This window comes from Trichomycterus rosablanca, chromosome 10 (genome assembly GCF_030014385.1).
Source record: "Trichomycterus rosablanca isolate fTriRos1 chromosome 10, fTriRos1.hap1, whole genome shotgun sequence".
NCBI lineage: Eukaryota > Metazoa > Chordata > Actinopteri > Siluriformes > Trichomycteridae > Trichomycterus > Trichomycterus rosablanca.
The window spans coordinates 20,752,763-20,773,408 of record NC_085997.1 but is presented as its reverse complement, the minus strand read 5'-3'; the positions used below and the strand labels follow the sequence as shown (position 1 = coordinate 20,773,408).

The 20,646-nt window shown below is 38.3% G+C and overlaps 1 protein-coding gene across 1 annotated transcript in view; it reads right to left on the bottom strand.

The window, feature by feature from the left end:
• Positions 1–760: 760 nt before the first annotated feature.
• Positions 761–20,646, bottom strand: part of LOC134321840 (cadherin-10) — a 67,885-nt gene continuing 47,999 nt past the window's right edge. The window contains exons 7-11 of the mRNA XM_063003678.1: positions 13,954–14,090; positions 11,273–11,391; positions 10,174–10,282; positions 9,174–9,425; positions 761–1,478 (exon numbers count right to left, since the gene is read on the bottom strand). Coding sequence (XP_062859748.1) covers positions 988–1,478; positions 9,174–9,425; positions 10,174–10,282; positions 11,273–11,391; positions 13,954–14,090 — 1,108 coding nt within the window. The 3' untranslated portion in view covers positions 761–987. The remainder of the gene's footprint in view (positions 1,479–9,173; positions 9,426–10,173; positions 10,283–11,272; positions 11,392–13,953; positions 14,091–20,646) is intronic.

Sequence of the window (20,646 nt, the reverse complement as noted above, 5' to 3'; positions counted from 1 at the left end):
AACTCTAAAGACGCCCGGTTACATTAGCAATCGGTTAGACAAAACTAAATTTGGAAAACGACGCAGAGGGGGTGTGTCAAAACACGGACGAGTATTTACGTATTTGTTAAGGTAGGCTGTGCTGTGTATTGTATCTTCCATTGATTCTATCATTCAGTTTATGAGTGTAATTGAATGACTGCTGTCAAGTGTGATACTTTTCTTTTAAAATCTGTGAAATCTGTGATTTTTAAAAAACGAGGTTTGAGAAATTAAGCACATTTAGTAAGGCCCTACCCACAGGGTTCAAAAAATAAATAAATGAAATGTATTGTTCATGACATTATTTTACAAAAATAACATAAATAATAAACACATCAGCGATTTTGAAAACTTTATTATTAAAATAAGTATAAAAATATAAATACAGTATAAAACAATATGACAGAGTTTAAACAACATGAGCGTGTGACCAGTATCCTACAAGATTACACTTTGCATTGTACATGTCTAACCCAATGTGCTAAAATGAATGCACACTTTGACAGTTTTACATCCATAAAAATCTGGAACACTTCCTTTTAAACAAAGATACCAAATAGTTTACATGTACCTATCAGAGACATGGTTTTCAATAAAAGCTAAGCTAATAGTCATTATTTTCTTCCATTTATTTTGCAATAAACATCAATAGTATAGAAAGCTGCTATCACTGTTCGAAGATACAAAACACATTTTCACACCATCAATTACAACAAATTTCTAAATTTTAAAGGCATCTTTATGGAATTAAAAAAGGGAAAAAGCTTGAGAAAGTGGGAGAAGAAATACTAGATGAAGTAGGAAAGATGAAAATGTCTTCATAAAATGTCTATTAGTTTGATTAGGATTTCCAAGTCTTTATTGACTAATTGATTTATACAGTTGGGTAAGGGAGGGAATTTATGTTGGTGTAAGTTAATTAAGTGATATAAGTGAGAAAACTCAGTACAGTGTTACATCGTGGCCTTATGTCTCTCTATGAGTCTCTTTTCCTATATACATGTCTGCCAATTTCTTGAACGGTGGTCCCCATTGGCTAAGGTAATCAAAATCCTGATCTCCCTCAGTTGCAGTAGATTCAAGTGAACTGAGAGATTCAGCGAGTGAACCACTGCCCTCATACGCGTAAGTGGCCAGTGAATCATAAGGAGGTGCTGTGGGGTCCGAATCATTATCTTGAAGACGACTGTTAATAAAGTCCCTCACATCTGCGTTGTTTTTGATAGGGGACACACGTCGGAAAGGAAAGAGCATATCGGGGATGATGTCTCGTCTCATCTTATTGGTGTCTATGACTTCGGGGTTCCTTAGCGTGCCGATGTCAAACGCTTGTGTGTCTTCTTCACCGCCACCTTCGTCGTTGTAGCTCACCACATTGTCCCTGACGTCATCTTTGGAAATAATCAGAGGCTCTTTCTTGCGCTGCCGCCTCATTGCAGCAAACAAAACCACGATCACTATGGAAACAGGGAGAGATAAACAAAGGCTAAAAAATGCTTTGTCGTCCCTACGTATTCTGTGCATCAAATGGTTTGTAACTGTTGGAGTGGGGAAAAAATGAATGATGGACAGTATGATCACTATAGCAACAATGAATTGCTCTAAAATGCTTTGATTAAAGCCTGGGAGTAAAGGGACCATTGAGAAAGTGATCAGAGAGAAATGTTGAGTATAGATAAAAGTATACATCCTAAAGAGAGACACAAGTGGTTGAATACCCAGTACTTACAAGTAGGGCTGGCTAGATACCACTTTTTTATGTCCAACACCGATACTGCAAATTAAGTATCTGCCGATACCGATACCAATCTGATGCTGTAATTTATCCTCTCAAACAACTAAGCAGTAATAATACGTCTCAGTGCACCATGGTTATCTAAATATCAATGCTCAGACTGTGAAACAAATATTCTAAAGGAATAAATACAGAACCTATAACATCACACTTATGCAAAACTGCTGTTTTTATTTTAACCTTTAAACATAGAACATTCAGCAACATTTTTCGTTTCACTAATGCTCGAGCTGTTGTTCACGTGACACATATCACTTTACGGCGTGTCATCCAAAGTGTCTACAACTGGAAGATGTGGATGTCAATTAAACGCCAATTGGACCAATTAGAATTGACGAAGAGTTTGGTTGAGATTTTCCGTTAAAGTTCTGTCACGTTTTTAGCTTATTAAAAACCAAAGCATGCTTATTGAAAATTCCTGCTGGATTTTGAAGAGGACATCTGTGGCTAAACGGGAAACGGTGTAGTTTGTTTTATTTCCTAACATTAATGGATTAATCATTGAGGATGTGAGAGATCTCCAAGTCGGGACAAGATAGGTTTTCTTTATCTCAAATGAGTGATTTATCATTTATAAAGCGATCAGTGTTTTTTAATTTCTGAATGGCTGTTGCAGATGAGTTGTAGATCAGTGGCACATGTTAATGATGTCATCAAGATGTACCTTGTTACGGCAGTTGCCGAGTGAGCTGGCAATAAACAGCGCTCTGTTGGTGTAATGTTTGGTTATATACTTTGAATGAGACTCAATTGATTATAATTGATATACTCGGCAAAGAAAACAGTAAGGGTGCTTTACCACTAGTTGGCTTCGCACCGGTGTTACATGCATGAATGAATGAGTGTAGCGGGAGTTAATAAAGATTAAGTAACAGAGTCCGTATAACAGTGTGGAACTGAATTAATTTGTAGACAGGCAGACAACAGTTGGGAACGTATCTTCGTGTGTTATTTGCTTTACACACAAACAATGGCCTCATTTACATTAAGTGTTATTTACATTAAGCAACAGTATCGGATCAGATTACACGTTTTTTTTATTTACTTCCGATATCCGAGCCAGTGATTTGGGCCAATATCGGACCGATACCAATACAGAGTATCGGATCGGTGTCAGCCCTACCTACAAGAGACAGCAAGTAAAAGAGTAATTGGCCTTATCAAAGACGTTATGGGTGCAAAAACACAGAAGTCTTACCCCTGACTACCTGCTCAGTGTACACAAACAAAGGTCTATCAGTCTGCAGTAATGACAAGAGTGAGACCTCATTATTTTTTTTTATTTTTTTTTTTTTATTTTTTTTTTTACTATATCTAACTTTTATTTCTTAATTTGATTTTATTTTATTATTATCTTTGTACTTTGTTACATCATGTGTGGACAGCAAAATAAGAATTTCATTGTACAGGGAAACACGTTTCCTACTGTACATATGACAATAAAGCTTTGAAATTGAAATTGAAATTATAGTGCTGAGTATCTGTGGGCTGTTTGAAGAAAAGACTAGTAAGAGATTAGTCTAGCACTGCATAAAACTGTGCGGGGCTCAGCAGAAGTTGCAGAGGAGTCTTTCAAAGGTGCCATGTGCTTAAGATCATAAAGAATAGAGTGAGAAGGAGCCATACGCTATTGCTGATAAAGACTTTGTACTGCCTGGGGCAATCATCTCGCAGTATTAAGATTCAGTACAAAATAAATAAATAAATAATTTGGTATCTTCGGCTTTCTATTCCTCTCTATCTTCTCATACTCACTGCTCATCTAATATTACAGTCTTCAAAGCTCCAAGAAGCTTATATGTGAAGTTCTTTGACCAGGTCCAACCCATCAAAGATGCTTTTTTCTTTGTGTGATTTTTTTCTTATGTTTTGTGTAAAGTTTAGTAAAAACGCCCATGCAGCAGTAAGGTGAATGCTTAAACTTTAACCTATAATTACGAACTCAATTGCTCTATCTTTCATGTTAAGCAAGGAATACATTATCTTACTGAAAAGTGAGCAGGTGCTCTTGTTGGAAGCTTGTTTTTTTCCTGATCAGTGGCTGCATTCTGCTCTCAGCAGGTAAGTGGAGCGATTGCCCCTGCCTCCCACTCAGGTGTTAATTATATAGAAGCACTGCGGGGGGTTTGTGTTTTGTGTGCTGCCCAGACTGGAGGGCGGCAGAGTGGTTGAAGGCTTGTTCTGAGGTGCGTGAGGGTTTTTAGGTGGAGCTAGAAATCTCCTGTCATGGCCTAGTGCTTAAATTCACTGTCCTGGGTTGTGGAGCTGAATTAGACAGCTCGTCAGGAAGAACGTCTGAAATGTGGGAGCAAGGGAAAGGGGGTGTAACGAGCAAATGTCATGCTATAGCACTCAAGAGGCATAAATGCTAAAGCTCAACCATCAGTGCTATAACCTGTCTACTCAGAAATGAAGTACTGGTGAAAGGTGCTATTTAGATAGTGAGGCAGGGGAAAGAGAGAAAAGCAAAGTGTATGGTGTGCGTGACTGTGCTTGATATGTGAAACAAATACAATGTGATGTTTACCGTGGTAATATATTCTTCTGATTAACTCTTTTTAAGCAGCCAACTAAATTCATTCATTTTGTACTAATTCTATACTGGTCAGGTCACACTAAATGCAAGACAGGATTGCTTGCCCAAGGGGCACTGTTGGCTGGATATATTTTTGGTTGGTGGACTATTCTCAGTCCAGCAGGAACGGTGAGGTGTTTAAAAACTCCATCAGCATTGCTGTGTCTGATTCACTCATACCAGCATAACACACACTAACACACCACCACCATGTCAGTGTCACTGCAGTGCTGAGAATCATCCACCACCCAAATAATACCTGCTCTGTAGTGGTCCTGGGAGAGTCCTGACTATTTAAGAACAGCATGAAAGGGGGCTAACAAAGCATGCAGAGAAACAGATGGACTACAGTCAGTAATTGTAGAACTACAAAGTGCTCTTATGTGGTAAGTGGAGCTGATAAAATGGACAGTGAGTGTAGAAACAAGGAGGTGGTTTTAATGTTATGGTTGATCGGTGTTGAATACTAATTGCGTAATAAAACAATACTTATCAAATGCCATGCAAGGTCCATACCAAAAGCACATAGCATTGGAGTGGCAGCCCATGTCTTTGTTCTTTTCTGAGAGGTTGGGTTGCCACTTGATGGTGGATTAAGTAGCTGGCAATAGTAGTAACTTAGTTCTTAGTAACTTTCTTCCTGCTTTTTCATGTGGTGTTGTGTTTTGATTGAGGTTCTACTAATTATGTCCCTGAAGAGCAAGCACATGGCCACCTGCTTTCTTAAGGTTTGCTGGGGGAGGCTAATATTTCAGGTGTGAGGCTTTACCCAGGCCCCTTTGTGGCAAGGCATACTTCGCCCTGCAAAATTTGGTAGTCAGCTAGTTAGTCTATCACCTTAATTTAATTACATTGTCCATTGTCCACATTATACATGTCACATTGTTGCCAGTTAGAGGGCACTGGAAATACAGTGTACAGGTTTCTGACTCTCTGTTCTGACTCTTCTGTGCATGTGTTTTTTACACCAATCAGGCATAACATCATGACCACCTTCCTAATATTGTGTTGGTCCCCCTTTCGCAGCCACTAGACCCCTGAAGGTGTGCTGTGGTATCTGGCACCAAGATGTTAGCAGCAGATCCTTTAACTCCTGAAAGTTGCGAGGTGGGGCCTCCATGGATCGAACTTGTTTGTCCAGCACATCCAACAGATGCTCGATTGGATTGAGATCTGGGGAATTTGGAGGCCAAGTCAACACCTCAAACTCGTTGTTGTGCTCCTCAAACCATTCCTGAACCATTTTTGCTTTGTGGCAGGGCGTATTATTCTGCTGAAAGAGGCTACAGCCAAAAGGGAATACGTTTCCATGAAAGGGTGTACATGGTCTGCAACAGTGCTTATGTAGGTGGTAAATATCAAAATAAAATATTGATTATAGACTTTTAAACATGTAGTAGTCTTTGTGTGTATCAGGACTAATTACACTGGTGCTTTGCATCAGTGACCCAGTGTGTTGTTTGTAAAAAGAGTTTTACAATTTTTAAAATAAATAAATATTCTACTTTTTTTCCCTCCCAATCTAGTCGTATCCAATTACCCAATTGCATTATGCTTCCTCTCTACCGATGCTGATCCCCACTGCTGATTGAGGTGAGCAAGGCTGTCACACGCCCCCCTCTGACATGTGCATAGTAGCCGACTGCATCTTTTTACCTGCACGAAACTAGTTCATATGCGGATCAGCTTTGTGTACGGAGAGCCACACCCTGTCCACATTATTCCTCGACTCTGTGCAGGCGCCATCAATCAGCCAGCAGAGGTCCTAGTTGCATTGCAGTTATGAGGTCCCTCTCCAGCTTCCCATCCCTGTATGAACAACAAGCCAATCGTTCATATAGCCGCCCAGCCCAGCCGGATGGCAGAGTGGAGTTTAGAATCAACGAGTTTTTTTTTTTTTGGTAGTTGATGAATGATATTCTCATATATTTCCTAGAGAAGGCTGGTTTTGTGTAGAATGTGACCCCTCTTTGAATCCACATCTACCATATCAAGATCTGAAGAGTGAGTATCCGTACTGCAGAAAATTGTGGACTGTGAATTTTAAAAGTATTACACAGGGTAGGATGGTTATAAGCAACAAGGATGCTACAATCCCACATGCACAAATGTCTAATTCAAACACGGTGATAAAAGTAGATAATACATTACATGCCGTAACTCAGAGAATTTAAATTATTTCTTATCAAAGTGCCCCTGGATGTAGTAAGTGCTGCATATATTAGTTCTTCAGAAGAAACTGGAATAGATTTTTATGCTGCATTAAAATACATCCAGGTAAAAATGGTGTTTTTTTGTTGGGGGACAGAAATGTATGACCTACTTTGGGCTTTACAAGACTGTAAAGGCCACTTTGTAAATTTCAAGCATTTAATAATGAAAATATTTCTCCCCAGGTTGCATTTTTACATTGAAAGAGAGGGCAAAAAAGAAGAACAAAGGTCTTTCTATAAGTATCAACTAAAATTACATCTTAATAGAGTGCCCTAGTGTTGCCCTAGTTTTTGGATGTGTGGAAAAAATCCTTAACTATAAAACACACAGGTTAGAATGAACCTTAGAGAAAATAAAATGTTTTTTTAACCTAAAGTTAATTCATTTTCAGCCTATCATTATACATAGCAAACTGTTAAGGTCATACTGTATGGTGTGTAAAATGGTTAAACATTCTGTCATGTAAAAAGGTAGCATATGTTTAAAGGCTAAGATGTAGCTTTTAGTTTAGAAGCTCTAATTAAAGCCTTATCATGAAAATGCCACATATTTGTACATGGCATCATGCACCCTACACTTAGCCTCCACTGAACACTGCACCTGCATCTCATAAGCACCTGCAGTAAAACTGAATAGTTAACACTATCTGACTACCTGATTATCAAATACGTACATTGGATTATAGAAAAAGTCGAGGAACTAAAAAAGCTTTTGATAGTGTTGACCGCACAAAATTATGGAATGTCCTCCTGAAGACGGGAATACCTGAGCATCTCAATACCAGAGCATCTCATATAATAAGAGCAGCATGAGAAGCATGGCAGGAAGATGACCAAGAATTTAAGACTGGTAGAAGAAACCTCAATGACCTTTGATACGCTGATTACACAATGCCTCCAAAAACCATTAGGAAGACCTAAAGGCCCTTACAGAAAAGTTAACAAACTGAGTGAAAGTGAGACTTCAGAGATCAATATGAAGAAAACAGAACACATGACAACAAGAAAACCCTCTAACTTTACCAGTGATGGAGAAGGTGTCAAAGTGGCAGACAGCTTTTGCCCACTTGGATCAATTATTAATAGCAATAATCCAGCTGTCAGGGAATACGACACAGACTGACACTTGGCAGAGGAAGAATAAAGGAACGGGAATAGATCTTGAGATGTAGTGATTTGTCTTTCCAAATAAAGACCAGGTAACCAAACTTAAGTTCTCTTATTTTGGGCACATTATGAATTAATTGGAGAAGCCAGTAATGCTTGGAAGAGTAAAAGAGAATGAGGACAAGGTTAGATACAATTAGGTAAATGATAAGCAAACCATTAATTAACTTGAAGACGAAAACAATATGTTTTGGAGAAACACTTCTATAGTGTCACCAGGAATCGGAATTGACTTGATGGCACTTAGTAGTAATATTATACTGATTTAGTTACTAAAAGTGAAGATTATTGGATCAGTTTTGGATGATATTTAGATATTCTGATAACCAAATGAAAAATAAGATCAGAGCCTACTACTTAGTAATATCATTTTGTGCCTATTTTTTCTTGTTTAGTCTAGCATTGATATGTCCGTTTATGTCTGTTCTATCTTTATTTTGCCAAGTTTAGCCTACTGTTGCCATTTCAAGTCTAGTCAGGTATTTACAATCTTATGTTTGGCAGATACAGTCTCCAAAGATACTCTTACAATTAAAACATAATTGAATCCAAGCAACTGAATGTTGTGGGGTCGTGTGGTATCTTGCATGTGAATGGGGCTTAAACCTTTAATCACTGTTCCACCATTTATTGTATTATTTTTATTCCTAGTCTTGTCTTTTTTAAACTGCCTAGCCTTAGCTTGCACTGCATTTCCTAGCCCTGTCCTGCCTTTTCTATGTTCTGGGCTTCAATTTCTTGCCTTGACCTTCCACATCTTGCCTTGTCTTACCTAGCCTTTAATTGCCAAGTACTGCATCATCAAGAATGGCCTGTTCCTAATAAATGTTGCCTTTCTGCTCCTGACTCAATGGTCTATTGGTAACAAATTTTGTCTTGTTTGATCGTGTTATGTCTAGACTAGTAATCCATTGCTATGCGTGTTATTGTGCCTTACCTAGTTTTGTTTTATTTTGCCTAGACATTTTGCGTAGCCTTGTCTAGATCTGCCTTGCTAGCCTTGTCTTGCCTTATTAAGCTTTGTCTATTTTTGTCTTGTACTTAGGCTTGTTTTCACTCAGTGTTTCCAGATGTTTGATAATAATCATGAAATGTCACTGTATTAAGACTTTGGTCATGTGCAAGGTCGGAATACTTAAACGCTTAGAATGTATCTTATGATGTTTAAACTGTAGTATTGTCAAGGACCCTTATTCTCCTTATTTTGAAGTGTCAATTTGACAATAGTTTAACTCTTGTACTTGTGTTTGGTAACTTTAGCATTTATATAAAACCTATGGTGTTCAAAACAACTGGATAGATTGACTTTTATTATTTAGAAATGAATGCAGGGTGGATGTTTTAAAAAAAAAAGCATGTTAACAATGAGCACAGTATAAGGTCTTATTTGGGATCTACTTACTGAGTAGTATGACGATGCAGAGTAAGATAGCAACAAGAGCTCCGGTGCTCAGGCCAGCAGAAAGCAGCAGGGCTTCAGTACTGCAGGACTGGACTTTTCCACGACTATCACATGCACACACTCGTACAGTCAGAGTGCTTGTGCTGCTCTGGATGGGATAGTCATTGTCTGAAATGACCACAGGTAGCAGATATGAGCCCATCTCATGCCGGTTAAAGCCTCCCCTGCGTGTCAATATCCGTGCCGTGTTATCTGGAGAGTAAACAAACAAATCAAAAGGATTGTTTGTTAATGGTCTATTATCAGGGGGCGGAAACAATCAGGAAATGTAAATAAAGGTAAATATAGATAAATAAAGAAATAAATGTTGCATTTCAGTTGAAGTTTAAGTAAGGTTTATTTATTCATTCATTCATTGTCTGTTTTACCACCACTTTATCCTGGTCAGGGTCATGGAGGGTGCAATTTACTGAAAAAAAGGTAGGAAACACCCTGGACAGGTCGCCACTACATCACAGGGCAAACACACACACACACACACACACACACACACACACACACAGTGAGGGGCAATTTTGTATCTCCAGTTGACCTGACTGCATGCCTTTGGACTGTAGAAGGAAACCAGAGTACCAGGAGGAACATGCAACAGGAACACGGGGAGAACATGCAAACTCCACACAGAAAGGACGCAGATCGCTTCACCTGGGAATCAAACCCAGGACCCTCTTGCTGTGAGGCAACAGTGCTACCCACGAAGCCAACATGCCGCCCTTAAGTAAGGTTTACGCTTTCTTAATATGTAATGCTTGTAGGTGTAGGTCAAAGGCAGATCCAAACTTTAAAATGCATGTAATACATTTGTGTATGACTTTAAAATCAGTCACAATCAGACATTTTCTAGAAAGGCCACTATTGCTGAGCGTGGAAACATAAATTAATGCTAAAATGTGATGCAGAACCCAATGTAATTACATTAATTTTATTTTGTGATATTTACCTTCATTGTCAAAGATGGTGAAGTTGGGGTTGACTGTGTTTAGACTGAAGACAAACTTATGTGCAACGAGAGGCTCATCTGTGTCCACTGCACTTATTGTTTGAATGAGCTGAAATACATTAAAAAATCATTACTGATTAGTGGCAATCTACAGTATGTCATTGTATTAAATTAATACATACATAATTTTAAGATTTCCTTTGCAGTGGTTTCATTTATTTTATTAGAATTTTAACATCATGTTTTACACTTTGGTTACATACATGACAGGAGAGGTTATTCGTTACACAAGATTCATCGGGTCACAAGGTTATATCCAACACAGTCATGGACAATTTTGTATTTCCAATTCACCTCACCTGCATGTGTTTGGACTGTGGAAGGAAACCGGAGCTTGGGGAGAAAACCCACGCAGACATGTGGAAAACATGCAAACTTTACACAGAAAGGATCGAACCTGGGGATCGAACCCATGGACCTTCTTGCGACAGTGCTACCCACTCAGCCACCGTGCCGCCCTTGCAGTGGTTTTAAACACAAGATTGAATTGAGAGTTGGTGATTCAAAATACTACTATTACTACTATTAGTAATAATAATAATAACAGTAGATGATTGAGAACTTGTATCTGCTTAAAGGTTATAAACTGTATTAGTATACTTGCTGAATATTTATAGTAAAACTGTAAACAGGCAGACTTAAAAATTGCTGTTTAAAACCGGTGAAATTAGTAGCTAAAAAAAGGGAAAGCAAAGCAGGTGACTGAAAACAAGCAAGTTCAAGAACTGTTGCTCAGCCAGGATTACAAACACGTCAAATATCAAGGGAAACTGGACTTAGCCAATCGTCAGTCTAAATTATCGTGATCTAGCACTGCAACAGTAAAAGATTTAGAAAATTGATCAACATTAATTATCAACACAATTAATTATGTAATTACTAGTAACATTTTGCTAACCACTTATTATTCACTACTCAGAAGAAGACTGATGCTGACAAAAGCATACTGATACCTACCATTTGATATGTATTGTTCAACTTTAAGATAAAGGCAATACATTTTTAATAAAAAAGAACAACTCAGGAATTCCTCTCTTACCTGGCCAGCCTTGACATTTTCACAGACAAAAGTCTCATAATACATAGCAAACTCAGGAGCATTGTCATTCACATCTCGAACTTTGATGAACACCGGCACTCGTGTTTGCAGAGAAGTACCTGGAAATAAATGAGTTCTATAAGCAAAACCTTCTTTACTTCTTCACATTTGCAGTCTGTGCACCTCCACTTCACTAGCTCCTCCACACTATCTGCATCTGTCCTTAATATTGCTCTGCCAGGTTTTAAATGCAGACTTTTAACAGCTGATGTATGTACTTTTTTGGGGAAAATGAGGCTGTGCAAAGTCACACAAACATATATTTTCAGTAAAAATTAGTTTGATAATTGCAACTGGCATGGCAGTACAAATGTATGTTACAGTCATGTAGTTCCTAAACCTCACCTGTCAGCTTCTTGATGAAATTAATAAACACCACCACTTAAGTAAAAAAGTGCATTTACAGTATGTGGTGAATGTAGCTCAAAAAAGGCCAATACATTCCTATTTTCTTTGTTTCCTCTCTTTCCTGTTTTTAGTAAGTCTGCACACCTACGAACATCCTTTACATTTCACAATTCATCTTCCTGTTGCCATCCGCAAATTACCTCATCAAAGGTAAATGTTCAATTTTGAAACTCTTTCCTGCCACAGTTGTTTTATAGGTTAAACGTCATGTTGGAACAATTCATTCTTTTTCAATTCCTATTTTCTGTCACTCCAGTACAAGTTCATTTTCTCATATTTGTCCAAATGTCTTAGCCAGAACTAGTCACAAGAGCATTTAAGGCCCAGCAACCAGTAGGCACTTCAGTTCATTAGAACCTTAGTTTTTTTTTTACTGGTACTGCATGTACTTCTTTGTAACAGCACTCACAGTTAACCCAAGCAGGACAGGACAGATGTTTTACAAACTCGCTTGTTGGAAAGATGGCATCACATTGTCACAGTAAAAGTCACTGAGCTCTCAAAGTATGACCTGTTCTACTACTAGTGTTGGCTTGTTGTAATATTACACAAACTCCATTTGCAGAAAAAACATTCAAAAATGTTCTAAGATGCATTAAAACAAGCACCTGTGATTTGTTCATTTTCTTCAGAAGTATGAATATTGATTTTTAATGTTTTGGTTGACCAATTTAATTGCAGTTTTTCAATTAAATACAGTGGTACCTTGTAACTCAACGTCCCCTAAACTCAAAATCTTTGAAACTCAACACCCTTCATCGAGAAATTTGCACCCTTAAACTCAACGTTTCCCTTAAACTCAATGTGTTCCGTTTGTTTATAATTAATTAATTAATTTAATTTCAAATGAACAATGAACAGTCGCTTTGTTCAGCGCTCGATTTGAGCGGTGTGGTAATACGTCATCAAAGTGTGCATATCAGACGAATCTGCATTTGTGTGGAATAACCATCAGATTCACTCTGAAAGCTCCACATGTATCTGTGTTAAACTGGATTTTCCTCCTGTTTCACTTTTAAACTTGTGTTACAGATCGGGGTTCTGCGAAATTGTAAGAATCAGCTTTTTATTTCAGTGTTTTTATAATATACTTGAGTTATTTTCAGTGTATAAGTGTCAAAAACAACCCCATTATATTACATAAGCCTAAAATATATGCAGTTTCACGGGACTATGAAACACATTAACAGGTTTCCCAAACATTCTTATGGGAAAAAACACCTTGAAACTCAATGCCTTTTAAACTCAACGCCAATCCCAGAACCAATTGATGTTGAGTTTCAAGGTACTACTTTAAAAAGTGTGTGCATTGGTGACGCGCATATGTGTGAAGGTGTCATTGACATGGATGTGCTACCATCATGCTGTCATCAATTCCAGGTCTCATTGTATAGTGATTCTAAAGCTGCTTAAAGTTTTGTATCAATCAAGAATGGGCAAAAAAAATTTACTTCATTAATAAGAAAGATGATGCAACTTGCCCCAACTGTATCTTAGTTTGCTAAATGCAACAAATTCTAAATTTGCTTATATTTATACAGTATATTACAGTTCACCTGGTCAAACATTGGAAATCTTTTGTTTGTACTTTGGTTCAAGAAAATGAAACAACAATTTATTTTGTTTTTATTGCATTTTACAGAATGAGTTTTGCTTTTTAGGCTTCTAGTGACTTTTTGTCATTGCTGTTTAAATCCATGAATACTTTTGTCAAAAGGTATTGTGCTTAAATTGAAATGTAATATATGCAAGGTTAAATATTTCTTCCACACACTGTATTGCAATAAGTACCCTGATGTGAAACCCTTGATTAATATTCAGCATTAAATTTACCTTCTGAATGAGCTGAGCATTCTCAAGCACTTGGTAAACTTTATATGAGCCCATAATAAAGAAGCATTTAAGGGATTTTAGATGTTTTTCTTTCTCACAAAAGACTGTGCATTATTAACACTAAACCCTGGGAAAACATTTCACTGTACTGGCATGTGTGAACTTTACAGAAAATAGAACAAAGCAAAGTGGTGCCAGCGTTCCCAAATAAACATTACCTTAGCTGACTGTCAAATTTTGGCTAAGTTGAATCAGACATTTGTTTACATTTAATTACTGATAAGACTTTTCCTCATCTTCTAAAAGCAAATTTGAAATAGGTTACTGTTAATTGCTGACAATTCCTGCTGTGCATGGTTAAAAGAACAAACTCTTCTCACTTATTTCTGTGGCTAGGACGGAGATGTTGTGCCATTTGGAAGTCTCTCTGTCCAGAGCTTGAAGGGTGCTGATGGTACCATTGTTGGAGTCAATATTAAACAGCCTTTCTAGGTCTGTGTGGCGATCGATGGTGTATCTGCACAAAACAAAAACATTGTCCATAATGAATGCAGTGCAGAGGAGTAAGTATGGATGAGTACCAAAAAAAAGAATTAAAATGCATGGTTGATCACTAATGACCTGTAACACCACCTGCATTTGGAATGCTTCCAAATACACACTTAGGCACTAGTTTAATATTCATTAATGTTGGAGTGTTTAAGGTCTGACTTGCTAATTGGGACCTAATATGCTTGTGGCCATACCAAGCAAACCAGCCAAGAAGAGCTTAGAATAATCAATTCTTTGCTCTCATAAACATATCCTTTTTAATATTTAATGTAGTGTAACTCATTATTGGAATACAACCAGAAAATGCAGGAAATTTGTATGCAGTGCTATTATATGTCAAAATCACTGCTGTGAAAAGGGTCTATTACACCAGGTTTGTACAAGACATGCTTGAGCATTACATACACTTGTTGTATGAGTTCAATTCATTGGAAGCTTGCTAATATGTATAAGACCAACTTTCAAGGCTACTCTCAAAGATAAATCACCAAACAAACTGGATACTCAAGATGTGGTATTCAAGCTATTAAACATGAATTTGAAGAATCAGGAGAGGTCAGGGACAAAAAGAACTGGAAGGTCAAGAAAACTTAAAATTTGATAAGAAGCTTCTCATATTTTCTTCTGTGAGAGAAAGAAAGATGTCCAGCCAGGATCTGAATAAGCATCTGGCAGCTCCATTGAGAGGACATGTTGACCCTTCTACGGTGCGAAGAAGCTTTAGGAATAGTCTTTTTGTGTTATGGAACAACAAATGGGTCCATTTGTCAACAATATGTAAGAAAAACAGTTGACAAGAGATTGAAGAATGAGTGCTTGTGACCTTCAGTAAAACACGGTGGAGAGTATGTCCTAGATTTGGGCTGCATTACTGTTGCAGATATTGTCAAAATTAATGGGATCATGAATGCTGAAAAGCACAGACAGGTTTTATTTCATCATGCCTAAATCGATAGAAGAACTATAGGAAGTGCTGAAAGAAGCCTGGTATAATAGTCTCCCCTAAAACATGTGCAAAAAGATGTGCTTAGTGCCATGAACTGCACTGCCACAACAAGAAAAAAGCAAATCTTTCTTTAAAGTCGACATCTCGAGGCTTGTTCTGATCATATTGAAAGGAAAGAGCAGGAGCAAGGACTTGTATATGTAATATACACCGATCAGGCATAACTCTATGACCACTGTGGTGGCACGGTGGCTAAGTGGGTAGCACTGTTGCCTCACAGCAAGAAGGTCCTGAGTTCGATCGGTTTCTGTGTTGAGTTTGCATGTTCTCCCCGTATCCACGAGGGTTTCCTCCCACAGTCCAAAGACATGCAAGTGAGGTGAACTGGAGATACAAAATTGTCCATGACTGTTTGATATAACCTTGTGAACTGATGAACCTTGTTGATACATCAGTTCACTAGTTCACTGTTAAATACAGTCATGGAGGAAACCGGAGCTCCCGGATAAAACTCATGCAGACATGGGGAGAACATGCAAACTCCACACAGAGAGGACCCGAATCGTCCCACCTGGGGATCGAACCCAGGACCTTCTTGCTGTGAGGTGACAGTGCTAAAGAAAAAGCAGGAGCAAGGACTGGTATATGTAATATACACCAAACAGGCATAACATTATGACCACCGGGGCGGCACGGTGGCTAAGTGGGTAGCAGTGGGTAGTTCCTCCCACAGTCCAAAGACATGCAAGTGAGGTGAATTGGAGACACTAAATTGTCCATGATTGTGTTCGATATAACCTTGTGAACTGATGAACCTTGTGTAATGAGTAACCGTTCCGGTCATGAATGTAACCAAAAGTGTAAAACATGACATAAAATCCTAATAAATAAACAAACAAGACATTGAAGAATAAGTGCTTGTGACCTTCAGTAAAGAGAGTATGGTGGAGAGTATGTCCTAGTATGTCCTAGTCTAGCATTTCTGCAAGTTCTGTTTCCAATATTGTCAAAATTAATGGGATTTTAAATGCTGAAAAATACAGACGTTTTGATTGATCATGCCTAAATCTAACGATGAACTCTAGAAAGTGTTGAAAGAAGCCTGATGTAATGGTCTTCCCAAAAAGAGTTCAAGATGTACTTAGTGCCAAGGAAGGCCACTCTAAATACTGACTTTTGCCTTGGGGAAAATGTGTCCCGATAGTCAGATGTAATTTGAGAAGTACTAAAAAAAGCTACAGGTCAGCCATGAACTGCACTGCCACAACAAGAAAAAAGCAATTCTTTCTACAAGGTCGACATCTTAAAGCTTATTTGTTGCTGATCATAGTGAAAAGAAAAAGCAGGAGCAAGGACGTTATGTAATATACGTACATCAATCAGGCATAACGTTATGACCAACTTCCTAATATTGGGTTGGTCCCCCTTTTGCTGCGATGCACTGTGTATTCTGACACCTTTCTATCAGAACCAGCATAAACTTCTTCAGCAATTTGAGCTACAGTAGCTTGTGTGTTGAATCAGACCACATTGACCAGCGTGCAACGCTGGTTTACCACTGTTCCTTCCTTGGACCACTTTTTATAAATACTGATCACTGTAGACTGGGAACACCCCACAAGAGCTGCAGTTTTGGAGATGCTCTGACCCAGTCGTCTAGCCATCACAATTTGGCCCTTGTCAAACTCGCTCAAATCCTTACGCTTGCCCATTTTTCCTGCTTCTAACACATCAACTTTGAGAATTACATGTTCACTTGCTGCCTAATATACCCCACCCACTAACAGGTGTCGTGATGAAGAGATATTCACTTTACCTGTCAGTGGTCATAATGTTATGCCTGGTTGGTGTATCTTATAGCATACAATTGTGATAGCATACAATTATTCTAAAATGAATTTAGTACAAATTATAACAATTTACTCTATAAATGTATTATGTATATAATATGTTCCCTTAATATACTTTAATTTAGATCGGTTAAGTAGCTATGATTAGATTGGAATCCTTCACTTGGGAACAACTGTGCTTTAATAAGCCTGCATTATTTTTATCTCAGATTTATGTTGTAGGAACCGATTATTCACACTAGTCTATCCTTTTCTTGTCAGAAATAAAATTCTTCATATTAGACCATTTATCAATGTCAACTTATATATTCAGCTGACATTTACATATGCAGCGGAGTACATCATGTCTTACAGAGCCAGAGCAACAGCGACAGTCGCTCATTGTGCATGTGTATGCATTTGTGTGTGTGTTCAACACAAGACTGTAGAAAACAATAACGGCTTTTTCATGTCACGATTTTGACTTATAGAAGTTGGAAGGAATTCAAGCTGGTGCTGGATGAGGATGTTGGGGTAAACAATGTCTGTATTCATCCTGCTCTATTTCCGCAGGGAAATTACCAACCAGGAAGCCATGAATGTTTTTTTTTTTCCCCTAAATAAAAACTCAAACCTCTTTCCAATAAAAACGCATACCTCAACCACTGATACCACATATCAGTAGGAAATGAATGACAAAGGTAGCTGTTTTGAAAGAGAATTGTACATCGATCAACCATAACATTAAAACCACCTCCTTGTTTCTACACTTACTGTCCATTTTATCAGCTCCACTTACCAGAAGCACTTTGTAGTTCTACAATTACTGACTGTAGTTCATCTGTTTCCCTGCATACTTTGTTAGCCCCCTTTCATGCTGTTCTTCAATGGTCAGGACCCCCACAGGACCACCACAGAGCAGGTATTATCTGGGTGGTGGATCATTCTCAGCACTGCAGTGACACTGACATGGTGGTGGTGTGTTAGTGTGTGTTGTGCTGGTATGAGTGGATAACACACAGCAATGCTGATGAACTTTTAAAACACCTCACTGACACTGCTAGACTGAGAATAGTCCACCAACCTAAAAAATATCCTGTGACCACTGATGAAGATCTAGAAGATGACCAACTCGAACAACAGCAATAGATGAGCGATCGTCTCTGACTTTACATATACAAGGTGGACCAAATAGGTAGGTCCTAGTGTCTAATAAAGTGGACAGTGAGTGGACACGGTATTTAAAAACTCCAGTAGCACTGCTGTGTCTGATCCACTCATACCAGCACAACACACGCTAACACACCACCACCATGTCAGTGTCACTGCAGTGCTGAGAATGATGATGACCACTGAAGAAAAGCATGAAAGAGGGGTAACAAAGCATTAAACAGATGGACTACAGTCAGTAATTGTAGAACTACAAAGTGCTTCTATATGGTAAGAAAAGCTGATAAAATGGACAGTGAGTGTAGAAACAAGGAGGTTGGTTTTAATGTTACGGCTCATCTGTGTATGTCATACATTAATGCATTAACATATACAACTTCTGTATGTTACAGTTACATAAGTGGTGTTTTAGAACACTGTGGCTGATTAAATTACCAGTTAATTGTTTACTGGTATACAAAAAAGAGCACATTTGGGACATGGTAGAATGGTAGATTGTAAATATATTGGTAAATATGTTTTAAAACATTGTTTCCAACAATCTTTAAAACATATGCCAGAAGAGATCTGGGCTATCCACAGAGCAAAGTATTATACTACAGTTTTAGTATAATCTTGCTAATAAATTGGTCAGAAAGTACTTGTAGGCAGCTTGGAAGAGTCACTCTTCAGACAAGATGTGCCCGAAATCTCCACATACTACTACAATACAGTATGGGTAATGGTTTATGTTCATTGCTTGGCTAAAAATATATGCACTGGATGCACACCGATTAGGCATAACATTATAACCACCTTCCTATTATTGTATTGGTCCCCCTTTTGCTGCCCCATACACAACAAACTGTGATGCACTGTGTATTCTGACACCTTCCTATCAGAACCAGCATTAACTTCTTCAGCAATCTAAGCTACAGTAGCTTGTGTGTTGGATTGGACCACACGGGCCAGCCTTCGCTCCCCACGTGCATCAATGAGCCTTGGTTGCCTATGATCCTGTCACCGGTTTATCACTGTTCCTTCCTTGGACCACTTTTGATAGATACTGACCACTGCAGACCAGGAACACCCCACAAGAGCTGCAGTTTTGGAGATGCTCTGACCCAGTCGTCTAGCCATCACAATTTGGCCCTTGTCAAACTCGCTCAAATCCTTACCCTCGCCCATTTTTCCTGCTCCTAACACATCAATGTTGAGGATAAAATGTTCACTTGCTGACTAATTTATCCCACCCACTAACAGGTGCTGTGATGAAGAGATAATCAGTGTTATTCACTTCACCTGTCAGTGCTCATAATGTTATGCCTGGTCGGTGTAGATACTATGGTCCCAAGAAGCCTAATCTTCTACTATATTATATAGTATGCTAAAATACTGCATAGTATTACATGCTTAGTATTACATTAGTGCTACACAATATTAGGACAAAGCATTTAGTTTAGAAACTGCATTTTCTGGTAATGGGTTGGTTGTGTTGTTCCTTTAAATTAATGAGTATTCGCTCAAAATGTTAAATAGCAGCTTTAAAATGTACAAAATGAGTATTGTGTTAATGCAAACAGCAGTGCACAAGCCATCCATTTATCATTTTTCATTTGTCGTCTGATTACTCTCTATATGTTGTCTAATTTACGTAGTCTTGTCATCTAGGCATTGCTAAAAAGAAAATTCTTTGTATAACAAACATCCAAACGCTGCCTTTTAAAAAAGCCAGAATTATGTCTACACTTCTAAAAATTGCACTTACAATGTGGTTGTTTTATTTATTTATTTTCTTTTTTAGCAGGACAATTCAATCTGTGATTGCTCTGTGATCAGAGCACAGCAAAATCTCACTTTTTCAGCATGCTGTTGTTGGTCTTGGTGGCGAGGGGGTTTGCTTTGCTTCGTATTCTCAGTGCTCTGTTTGCTTTCTGTTTGCACTCTGTTTGTACATGGTCACCCTGATCCATAGTGCTGTGAGGTTATTGTGCTCATTCAGTTCTATGATGTCCATGTTCATAATACTCAGGGCAGTAAAACTAGGTATGCAGATATATACATATATATACAGTGTATCACAAAAGTGAGTACACCCCTCACATTTCTGCAAATATTTCATTATATCTTTTCATGGGACCACACTATAGAAATAAAACTTGGATATAACTTAGAGTAGTCAGTGTACAACTTGTATAGCAGTGTAGATTTACTGTCTTCTGAAAATAACTCAACACACAGCCATTAATGTCTAAATGGCTGGCAACATAAGTGAGTACACCCCACAGTGAACATGTCCAAATTGTGCCCAAAGTGTCAATATTTTGTGTGACCACCATTATTATCCAGCACTGCCTTAACCCTCCTGGGCATGGAATTCACCAGAGCTGCACAGGTTGCTACTGGAATCCTCTTCCACTCCTCCATGATGACATCACGGAGCTGGTGGATGTTAGACACCTTGAACTCCTCCACCTTCCACTTGAGGATGCGCCACAGGTACTCAATTGGGTTTAGTCCATCACCTTTACCTTCAGCTTCCTCAGCAAGGCAGTTGTCATCTTGGAGGTTGTGTTTGGGGTCGTTATCCTGTTGGA